This window comes from Papaver somniferum, chromosome 11, assembly GCF_003573695.1.
Source record: "Papaver somniferum cultivar HN1 chromosome 11, ASM357369v1, whole genome shotgun sequence".
Classification (NCBI taxonomy): domain Eukaryota; kingdom Viridiplantae; phylum Streptophyta; class Magnoliopsida; order Ranunculales; family Papaveraceae; genus Papaver; species Papaver somniferum.
This window is the reverse complement of record NC_039368.1, coordinates 9,375,293-9,386,548: the sequence shown is the minus strand read 5'-3', so window position 1 is coordinate 9,386,548 and position 11,256 is coordinate 9,375,293. Positions and strand designations below refer to the sequence as shown.

The 11,256-nt window shown below is 37.1% G+C and overlaps 1 protein-coding gene across 1 annotated transcript; it reads left to right on the top strand.

The window, feature by feature from the left end:
* Nucleotides 1-1,904: 1,904 nt before the first annotated feature.
* LOC113321341 (AP-2 complex subunit alpha-1-like) lies at nucleotides 1,905-11,159 on the top strand. The gene is made up of 27 exons (XM_026569232.1): nucleotides 1,905-2,353; nucleotides 3,541-3,672; nucleotides 3,923-4,048; nucleotides 4,323-4,385; nucleotides 4,472-4,569; nucleotides 4,664-4,871; nucleotides 5,279-5,350; nucleotides 5,435-5,527; nucleotides 5,647-5,748; nucleotides 5,994-6,091; nucleotides 6,468-6,549; nucleotides 6,683-6,771; nucleotides 6,909-7,014; nucleotides 7,091-7,156; nucleotides 7,470-7,576; nucleotides 7,662-7,766; nucleotides 7,911-8,031; nucleotides 8,234-8,422; nucleotides 8,501-8,740; nucleotides 8,826-8,906; nucleotides 9,053-9,217; nucleotides 9,304-9,390; nucleotides 9,480-9,605; nucleotides 9,921-10,001; nucleotides 10,079-10,150; nucleotides 10,343-10,422; nucleotides 10,512-11,159. Exons 1-27 carry the CDS (start codon nucleotides 2,222-2,224, stop codon nucleotides 10,669-10,671), a joined length of 3,081 nt encoding a protein of 1,026 aa, XP_026425017.1. The 5' UTR covers nucleotides 1,905-2,221; the 3' UTR covers nucleotides 10,672-11,159.
* The last annotated feature ends 97 nt before the right edge of the window (nucleotides 11,160-11,256 follow it).

Below are 11,256 nucleotides of genomic sequence, written 5' to 3'. Positions count from 1 at the left end.
CTTAATTAACCAACCGTAACTATGATTTCTGAAGGTGTTACGGTTGGTAATTGAAGAACTACTAACCGTAAATCTTAAAAAACTATTTGGAATATCCAGTTACGGTTCATTTTGTATCCGTAAAACTATTTACGATTAGTTTCGATTTTAACAATACTAACCATAAAGATCCTGAGCGAAAATAATTTAAGTTTTTGAGTTTAATTACGGTTGGCTTTGACTTAAATCTTATCAACCGTAATTAGTTACGGTTGGATACTAGCCACCGACAAACGAACCTTAACTTATTTACGGTTCACCTGGTAAGATAACAATCCAACCGTAACTGGTTTAGGATTAGGTTTTTAACCAGTTACGGTTGGATGTTCATCAGATACTAATCGTAAATAACCCCTACGGTTGGCTTTTGTGGTTAATTTCAATCGTAAATGGTTCCTACGGTTGGCTTCTATAGTTAATTCCAACCGTAAATTGCCATGAAATGGACATTGGAGCTAAGAGATCAACCATAATAGGATCTCCATCGTGGGGTATATGTAAAAAGAAGTTCATTAACGTATGATTAACTAATTAAATTAACAATACTAACTAAATAAGGACTTTTTAACCATTATGAAAATTATATAGATAAGAGGATTTTGAAATTACTAACTAATGACCCTTTTTTGTCATGTTGTATCAGCCCGTCTAATAGTTTCATCAGCCCCTATAACAGGTTACTTTTTAAAAGCAAAAATATATACTTTTTAAGAAACAAAACATAAACGGTTCCTTTTAATTTCTGGGATTGACTCCTACTTCTGGTACCCAAACATTCTTAAGAATAAATCTTTTTATTTTAAAAATCATCCTGATATTCTATCGCCAAACATGCATTATGATTTACCGACTTATTAAGTAAAAAGAAAAAGAATTTCTAGAGATGTATCCAACTACTCATCAACATGAAACTAACAAACAAACGTCCAAGCCAAAAAAAAAAAACTCTCTAACGCAGAGAAACATTTTTATTAACCCCACCCCCAGCAGGCATTATTATCCAACCCTAACAGTGCCTCTACTCGGAAAAAAATCTCAACTAAGAACCATGAGTGATCTTATTTTCTGGTTAATTTCTAGTCAAAAGACAGGAAAGTGCAAAGAGTATGTGGATTCGCCAGTAAGTAGGGCAATAAAACCACTAAAGAACCCGTACCCACTTGCCCAATGAAAAAACATTGTTAAACAAATAATATTAGCGTGACCAATCCAAACACACATGGTACAGGTAGGTCATAGCAATCAAATTCCGGGAGTGTTGCCTCTCTTGTTTTTCGACACTCTTCTTCTACTTGTATCAATTAATTTCCTCTAAAATCAGACATTTTATATTGAAACCGAATATAAAAAACCATGATTGATTACGTATGACTTGCAAAATTATAACCACAATTTTTAAAGTTGACAAAAAGAAAAATGTCAAGATACTACTTAATGGATGATTCTCGAATCATAACGTTCACCTCAAAAATTAACTGACCCATAATATAAGACATATGAATTATGCATCAAGTTAGACGAATACGATAAAGGGACATCCTGTTAGAAGTATTAAGACCTAAACGTAAATTTTCCATCCGTAACACACTAAACGATGGAAAAATTATGGCTTGCGAACCCTAAAACACTGAACTTAATTTTTCCATCCGTCACACTTGGCATCATTGCACTCGGGACAAACAACTATACTTGAAATGGAAAATTTTCGTCTTAACAGAAACACCGAACTGTCAATTAATTTGGTAAAAAAACGGATTAAAATTTTTGTCTAACACACAAAAAAAAAAAAAAAGTAAAAAAAAAAACGTAGGTGGGTGGAATGATGCTGATGGCCAGATGGCCAGACCGACCTGATGTCGTCGTAGTAAAAGCCTTCTCTTTCTCTCTCCTCTTCAAAATTTTCTCAGTCTCCTCCTCCACCCCCTTCTCTCTCCCGTCGTCATTTCTATCCCCACCCTCGCCCCCTCTCCTCCTCGCTCGTTCAACAAAAACAAGACAGTCAAAATTAGGGCAAACATTTTCCCCCAATTCAACACCACATTTTTGTAAGATCTTAGATCTGGAATAAGGGAAGTGAGTGTGATAGATTTTACAAGGTTCGGATTTCATACAGAGAGAGATTTCTTCTTTTGTTATTGTTGGTTGGGATCGTGTGTTGTTGAATTGGATCTGAAAAGAGGAGATGGCCTTATCTGGTATGAGAGGTCTCTCCGTTTTTATAAGCGATGTAAGAAACTGTCAAAACAAAGAAGCTGAAAGACTTAGGGTTGATAAAGAACTTGGGAATATTCGTACTCGCTTCAAAAATGAAAAGGTGTGTGTCTTCTTATCTCAATTTATCATTTTTCCATAATCTAAATGCTTTCTCTTTTTGATTAAACTCAGGAATTTGATATATAATTAGTAGCTGAAAACCTAATAGCTCCAGTTTATGTCGTCAGAAATGAATTAACGTGAATGGGGATGATTAATCGTAGAAAATAGTGAATTATTTAAACCAATGGTGGATGATACTGATTTGGGTAGTGTTGGTTAGTACCTGTTTAAAAAATTGGTCTGTTTGATTGATGTGTGTTGCCACTAGTTGAAAATACCTGTGTGATGAGCTCATTAGCAGCATTACGAGAATAAATTATTGATACCAAGTTCGAGTGTTTTAGACATTTGTAATGGCAAAGGTCAATAGGATGATAACAGAAGAGCTGTTTTAAATTGGGCAGCAGATAGGTGTTGCAACTTAGAAAAATACAAGATTTTACATTATTAGGTTTTACAACTCAGAGGAATATCGATGCTTATATTTTGGTAGGTTGCATTTCGTCTGGTTTTTCCTTTGCGTTTTCTCTCTCTCTGTGTTGTTGTTTGTTTTTGAAACGTAAACACTAGGAATGAATCAGTCTCGAAAGGATATAGGTTATTTGGTCTTGTACAGTACTCACAAAGACTAATAAATCAGAAAATTTTGAATTATGTAATATATCTCTTAACCATTTTTCCTTTTGGATGATTCCACACGGCAAACGTTTATATGGTGGTACTCAATATGGGTAGTTTAGCATGCCAAACATTGATTTGGTTGGTGTTCTGTTTATATATACATTGTACTACATGCTAGCTCATCACCAAAACATAACAACAGTCAAAAAATTTGTCTGAATCACTAGAGCCCATGATTATTTGATTGTTATACACACAGTGCAAGTGTTATACTTTGCTACCGTTCTACACTTCATAGCGCAAAAACCAGTTCATCAATTTCCATTCTTCACGTGCTGCCTGGTGTTAAATTACTAGCTTTTTGACGCTATTTTCTTTTTTAATCTTTTTGTGTTAAGAGACCAAGTAATTAATCTGATTGTGGCCACATGAATTAGTAGAAGTGTGCATCTTTGATCCAATAGAGACACGTGTTTCTGACACTTGCTTTTGGAAAAAGCCTATGCATGATTTCAGTTGGCTGTGAAGAATCCTTTATAACTGGGATCTTGTTTGCTGTCACAGGGTTTGTCACCTTATGAAAAGAAAAAATATGTATGGAAAATGCTTTACATATACATGCTGGGGTATGATGTGGATTTTGGGCACATGGAGGCCCTTTCCTTGATATCTGCACCAAAATATCCAGAAAAGCAGGTAAAACTTCAATTCATTGTTGTATATTATGTTGTCCTTCCCTACTCGTCCATGATCCATCCTTCTCTAGGGTGTTCTTATTACATGGTACGCTCTATACAGCTACACACATCTTATGTAGACCCTCCCTCCTTAATCACATCTTATGCGTAATTATCTTTTTTGATCTTGCTTTGATCAGTAAACATACAGCTTGAGGAATGATATCTTTACAGCCTAATTATTTTACTCTGTGACTTGTTTGCTGCAGGTTGGGTACATAGTGACAGCGTGTCTACTAAATGAGAACCACGACTTTCTGAGACTGGTTATTAATTCTGTGCGCAGTGATATCATTGGCCGCAATGAAACGTTCCAATGCTTGGCATTGACAATGGTACGAACTGTTACAGCATTTAAGCTTACAGTAATTTGTGAATAAAAGAAGACTTAAATCAAATTGCTTTTCGCCACCTTGGTAGTTTGTTGTGTCTTGTTACTTCAGTTGTTTGGATACCAATCATGCTGAAGTAAAAGTGTGCAGTTATTAACTAATTCTATGTTCTCTTTTCTACTCCACTACTGTTTTATATTTGTATCCCATGTGATTCCTCTCTTATTTGTATTCCCGCCAAACCTCATTTGCTGGATGTTTTGATTTGTCTTTGCAGGTTGGAAATATAGGTGGAAGAGAGTTTGCTGAATCTTTGGCACCTGATGTCCAAAAGTTGCTTGTAAGATAAATAACTGATATGTTTTTCTAAACTGAGTTTAGATTTAATGTATTTACAAGTAACAAAATTTGCATTATCATTATCAGATTTCCAGTAGCTGCAGACCACTGGTTAGAAAGAAGGCTGCACTATGCCTTCTAAGGTTGTACAGGAAGAATCCCGATGTCGTCAATGTAGATGGGTGGTAAGACACTTCTGCTATGCTCATTGATAGGTTGTTGTTGTCATCGTTTTAGCTATGAGCTTCTCCATTAATTCAACGGGTAAAAAATATCCAGGTCAGACCGCATGACTCAACTTCTTGATGAACGTGATATGGGTGTCTTGACGTCTGTTATGAGCCTTCTTGTTTCATTAGTCTCAAATAACCATGACGGATACTGGAGTTGTCTTCCCAAATGTGTAAAGATCTTGGAGAGGCTTGCTAGGAACCAAGATGTCCCACAAGAGTACACCTACTATGGCATCCCGTCTCCATGGCTTCAGGTTTGATTTGTTCATATTTTTGTTTTCTTAATCTATTACTGTGGTGCCTTAGTAGCAATAATATACCAGAACAAGACATACATCTCTACTCTTTACCACTGTCATACTGATATGTAAGCATTGTATGCCTTTCCTCAATATTTAGTGTGGCACATAAATCATGTTTTCCCCTTTGGGAATATTTGTTGAGCTATCTCTTAGGAAATGCTTGTCAAGTAATTTTCTCTGTTACTTGGATAATTTTATTTGAGTTTTTCTTCCACCCAATTACTCAGTATATTAACATCCAGTTGAAGTATCAAATATAACTATTTAAGTAGATAAGACATTATGTATGTTTACTGATAATATGATGGGTTTACTAGAACTACCGTATGTATTGGACTTACATGGTTTGCTTTGTTCAGGTTAAGACAATGAGGGCTCTTCAGTATTTTCCAACTGTTGAAGATCCCAATACTAGAAGATCATTATTCGAGGTTATCTATGATGTCATATATTTTTTATTAATATTTTCAAGTTGTCATTTTGTTTATACTGAAAAATTCTGTCGATGATTGTAGGTGTTACAACGAATTCTGATGGGAACAGATGTTGTAAAAAATGTGAATAAAAATAATGCTTCACATGCTGTTCTGTTTGAAGCCCTTGGTTTGGTAATTGGTTAACTAGACTAGAATCTTAAATACGTTGCTGCAATTTGAGATCTGAAGCATATAATCGACTTAGTAGTATACATTGTCATTCTGCTAATCTCATATCTGGTAAAATACAGGTCATGCATCTCGATGCGGAAAAAGAAATGATGTCTCAGTGTGTAGCGTTGCTTGGGAAATTCATTGCAGTCCGGGAGCCAAACATTCGATATTTGGGACTTGTAAGTATTTTGAACTGCCAATATCCTAGAGATATCTCTCTGCTGAGAAAATTCATTATTTTCATATGCTTCATTTTTAACAGCTCACTTTTGGATTAGGACTAAGTTAGACCTCTGAATTACGGAAAAAGAGTTGATGCTACTTATATCTTTAAGGTCTAACAGCTGAACATGGCTTTGTTGCTGCTGTGGGTACACTTAGCTACGGTTCATGGATTTATGTGTATTTTTTTGCTCATGTGCAGGAGAATATGACTAGGATGCTGATGGTAACAGATATGCAGGATATTATCAAGAAACACCAAGCCCAGGTCATCACCTCATTGAAAGACCCTGACATTAGGTAAACTTTTAAACAGCCACTGTTTACGAGTACTTATGTACTTCTCTCTCCCACTCATAATATGTGAAGTCTAAGGGACAGGGATGAGGGTAGCACTTCATATTGAACTTTTGACTTTTAATGAGACCAATCATTATGGATGAATCTGCAGAAGAAAAGTATTTTCTTTTAGAAACAACTTAGTTGTGAAGCACAATTTCCTGGGTGCATTTATTGTAAGCTGCGATAGGCTCTTTGCTCGGTGGCATATTTGAGTTAATCTGCATTTATAAAAAAGAAATTTAGCTTCTTCTTTATGAACTAGATAGCATCGCGATGTGGTGTTATAATAACAAATATAGCATGATCTTAACATTTTTCGGATATACATTTACAGTATTAGAAGGCGTGCTCTTGATTTGCTCTATGGCATGTGCGACGTTTCCAATGCAAAAGACATAGTCGAGGAGTTATTGCAGGTCAGCATATTTTAGCTAATATTTGATGGTATTTCTTCATGCGAGCATGCAAGGAATCAACTTGTTTAAAAGTATTCAGAAATTCGATTTGTGAGTCTGGCGTTCAACTTCTGACTATATGATGTTTTTTCAGTATCTCAGCTCCGCTGACTTTGCAATGCGCGAGGAGTTGGCATTAAAGGCTGCTATCCTTGCAGAGAAGTTTGCTCCTGATCTATCTTGGTAAGGATAGATTATATGCTAGAGGTGGTTTACATTAGCAGCATGTCATGATACTCACATTGCACCCTTCTGCGCTGATATTTCACCCTTGAAGTTTCTGTTCAGCATTGTGGTCTCTGATGCATCTCTGGTGACAGGTATATAGATGTGATTCTTCAGTTGATTGACAAGGCAGGGGATTTTGTCAGTGATGACATTTGGTATCGTGTTGTGCAGTTTGTCACAAACAACGAAGATCTACAGGTGTTCTATCAGATACTGAATTGTGATGTTTTTCTGTTGTTACATTCTTTATTTGTCTGACATTTTATCTTTTCAGCCTTATGCAGCAGCAAAAGCTAGAGAGTATCTCGACAAGCCCGCTATACATGAAACAATGGTCAAGGTTAGCATATGAACCTTCTTTGTTCAAGCTTAAAGTTTGTCAAATAGAATGTCTTTATTGTGTTTTGTATGTGGTTGACTTCGGTTGTTGCTAGTGTGTACCTACTGGGTATCTTAATTGGGGACTAGAAACCTTGGTGGAAAAAACAGTAGGGGTATGAAACCTCAGCTCGATAGACCTTGCATAAGTGGCCCAGAGAAACAGGTGTCAAATGGCCTCAAGGAACAATTACCAACGAGTTGGGAACAAAAAATATCAAGCTACCAATCCTTTGGTTATTAATTATGCAAATTTTTTACTATAATTGCAACAGGTTAGTGCCTATCTTCTTGGAGAGTATGGTCACCTTTTGGCTAGAAGACCCGGTTGCAGCCCTAAGGAACTCTTTAGCATCATTCATGAAAAGCTTCCAACTGTATCGTAAGAAGGGCTTAACCTGTGAATTTTTGTCTGTGCGTCATTTCTAGTTCGTGCATTCCAATATCTAATAGTGTCTTGTTTCCAGGACCCCTACTGTGTCTATTCTTCTTTCATCTTATGCTAAAATCTTGATGCATACTCAACCATGGGATCCGGAGTTGAAGGATCACATCTGGGCGGTATTCAACAAGTGAGACCTGTTCACTTGATCCTATTTCATAGTAAATTTTTGTAGTTGTTTCTTTTTGTATAGTCAAAAAGTGGTCCTGTTACGTTGGTTCTCATGACATGATTATGTGTTCTGAATCCTTCTTATGTTCTATTTTCTCTGCAGGTATGAGAGTTGCATAGATGTTGAAATACAGCAGAGAGCTGTTGAATATTTTGCATTATGTAAAAAAGGCGCAGCTTTAGCAGATATATTGGCTGAAATGCCCAAATTTCCTGAACGTGAGGTATATATAGTCTTGCATGTTACCTAGAAACTAGCTCATTTCCTTCATTTCCTGTGCGTACTTTTAAATCCAATTCAGTATTGTAATACAAATGTTTGTTAAAATAAAGAAGTAAACTGAAGGTAGAAAACTCCATGTTGTAGTAGCATGTAAAGGCTGTCGACTGACTCAACACTAACTTTATCTTTCATATGAAAACTAGTCTGCATTAATCAAAAAGGCTGAAGACACAGAGGTTGACACTGCGGAACAAAGTGCCATTAAGTTGCGTGCCCAGCAGCAGAATTCAAATGTGTTGGTGGTAACTGACCAACGTCCTACTAATGCGCCCACGCCTGTTGGAGTTGGTCAGCTTAGCCTTGTGAAGATGCCTAGCATTAACAGTAGTGCGGTAAGTTCTCCATAAACTAAGCAGATAATATATTAATTTATTTCTATTAGCATATCCTAAGACTGTAGAATCTTGCAGGAAAATTTGGCAGACGAAGGAATGGTCCACACGAACGGGACCTTGACCAAAGTAGATTCTCAACTAGCCGCGCCGTCTGCTGATCTCCTTGGTGATCTTTTGGGCCCACTGGCTATTGAAGGCCCTCCCACTGTTGCGACCACAACTGAACAAAATCCAGTTTCCACCTCTCAGGGTGTTACAAGTGCAGCAGATGCCTTGGCACTTGCCCCTCTTGAAGAACAGCCAAGCTCAATTCAGGTAAACTTATATATTTTCAAGGGTAGAACTTTTTTTTTGCAAAATAATTGAGATTGTAACAGCTAATTATATCACATGTTTGCAGCCTATTGGAAACATTACTGAAAGGTTTAATGCGTTGTGTCTGAAAGACAGTGGTGTGCTCTATGAAGACCCTAACATTCAGGTCTGCTTCCACTTTCTTTTTCTAATTGACATCCAACCATCTTACCTTATAATGGGTGTTTGTGACTTAAAGAGAAATTCATGAACCAGAGGGTTTGCTACAGTCTACATAGTGGGTTTCTTAGTTGTTTTCTTCTGTGTAAGCAGATTGGGGTGAAAGCTGAGTGGCGGGCTCATCAAGGAAGGCTTGTTCTTTTCTTGGGAAACAAGAACACGACTGCTCTTGTTTCTGTTCAGGCTATTATATTGCCACCAGCACATTTAAGGACAGAAATTGCTGCAGTACCTGATACCATTCCCCCAAGGGCACAGGTAAATATTCATATTTAATGGTCAACTCATCTCTCTCTGCTTCACACACTCTAACTCATGTTGGCTTTTCCTTTTCTGGTTTTCAGGTGCAGTGTCCCCTTGAAATTGTAAATCTTCGACCAAGCAGGGATGTAGCTGTTCTTGATTTCTCTTATAAATCCGGATCTTCAATGGTGGGTTATAGGGCCTGATATTTAGAAATATTCATACTTCTGAGGTATCAAGCATTTAAAACATCTCAATTTGGGTATTTTGTTGATAGGTCAAGGTCAACCTTCGCATTCCTGCCGTCATGAATAAATTTATGCAGCATATATCAGTATCTGGTGAAGAATTCTTTCCCCAATGGAGATCACTTTCAGGACCTCCTTTGAAGCTTCAAGAAGTGGTATTTGTTCTGCTTGTCAGTCTTAACAAAAGAATTCGAATTTGTTACTAAGCATTTATGTGACTTCACCTAGCTTGTCATAAGAAGTTGGTAAATTTAGATAAATTAGAAAGTTCTCAGTCTCAGACAATTTAAATGGACATAGAGGACTCGCAACCTCATCGTACAAATTAGTTCGTCCTTTTAGGTAGTGATGGATTGGATATTTACGCATGACCACTATTGATCAGTGGGTGAACACTCATTGGCACAGCACATGTTACCATGGTCATAGCTTTTAATCAACTAATACTTAAATTTGGGAAATATGAGCAGGTTAGAGGCGTAAAACCACTATCTCTTCCGGAAATGGCAAACTTATTCAATAGTTTTCAGTTGATGGTTTCTCCGGGACTGGTAAGCTCATTTTTTTCTTTAAACCTATGCTTCTCCATATCGTTTAAAGGTGCTTAAAGTTTATTTTTATGTTTCAGGACCCAAATCCAAATAATCTGGTTGCAAGTACAACTTTCTACTCAGAAAATCCGCGAGCCATGCTTTGCTTGGTAAAAAGTCTTTACTTCTCTTATTTGCATTGACCGTATGTTATAAATACATGATAAACTTGTCATAACGGGTACAAGAAAAAGGGGTGTCAAAATGACAATTTGAAATGCTCGACTTTTAGTAGTATCATCTTCTTGTCTCTCTCTCTCAGGGTTCTGTAAGCCCTAACAAAGTTTGTTATGTTATTTTAGGTTAGAGTTGAAACCGACCCTTCAGATCGGACTCAACTTCGAATGACAGTTGCTTCAGGGGATCCAGCACTTACGTTTGAGTAAGTTTGTTTTCTTTAAAGTTATTTGGGCAAAGAAAGTATTGGTTTAAGCTATTCAAATCATCTGATGAGCATCCAACAATCCACAGGTTGAAAGAATTCATCAAGGAACAGTTAGTTAGCATTCCATTGTCTTCCCCTGTTCCTCCCCCATCGTTAGGAGTAGCACCTGCACAACCACAGTTACAACCAACTATTCCAGTCGCATCATCAACAGATCCTGGTGCTTTACTTGCTGGTCTGCTTTGAGGGAGCTGGGGTCAGACCTACATAATGTGCAGATTTGTTTACTAAGATTGTACCCGAGTAATTCATCCTTATTCTCCCATGTCGGTACCTCAAATTTGCAGAGATGTGGGGTAAGGAGGATGGTACGATGCTAGGGCTGTCGGATTAATGGTGAGCTCATTCGTCTATCGGCTATCTGATTTGGTTATTTCATTTGTCCTTTTCCGAGGTTTGGTTTTGGGGGCCGGCCTATGTTCTTTGTAGGGAATATATATAGGGTTGCTTGGGAAATTTATTGTTGGGTGATTGGGGTCCTAGTTCGAGGTTTTCTTTATCGTCTCCATTTCTCTTTGTAATTGTTATTCATTTTTCTTCTGATAATTTGGGAATGTGTTAGGGCAGTGTATGGAGTATAGTAGTCAATTTGTAACAGTTTGCGTTTGTGATCATCCATTATATATAAAATTTATTTAATAAGATCAAAAGAGAGAAAAGAAAATTGAAATCAACTCTTCTCATAATCTCTGGGCTCTTCTTTTAAACTCTTTCAGTATTTGAACTCAACTCTCCCTTTCTCTTGGTCACATGACTTTAAGCATGCCTTAG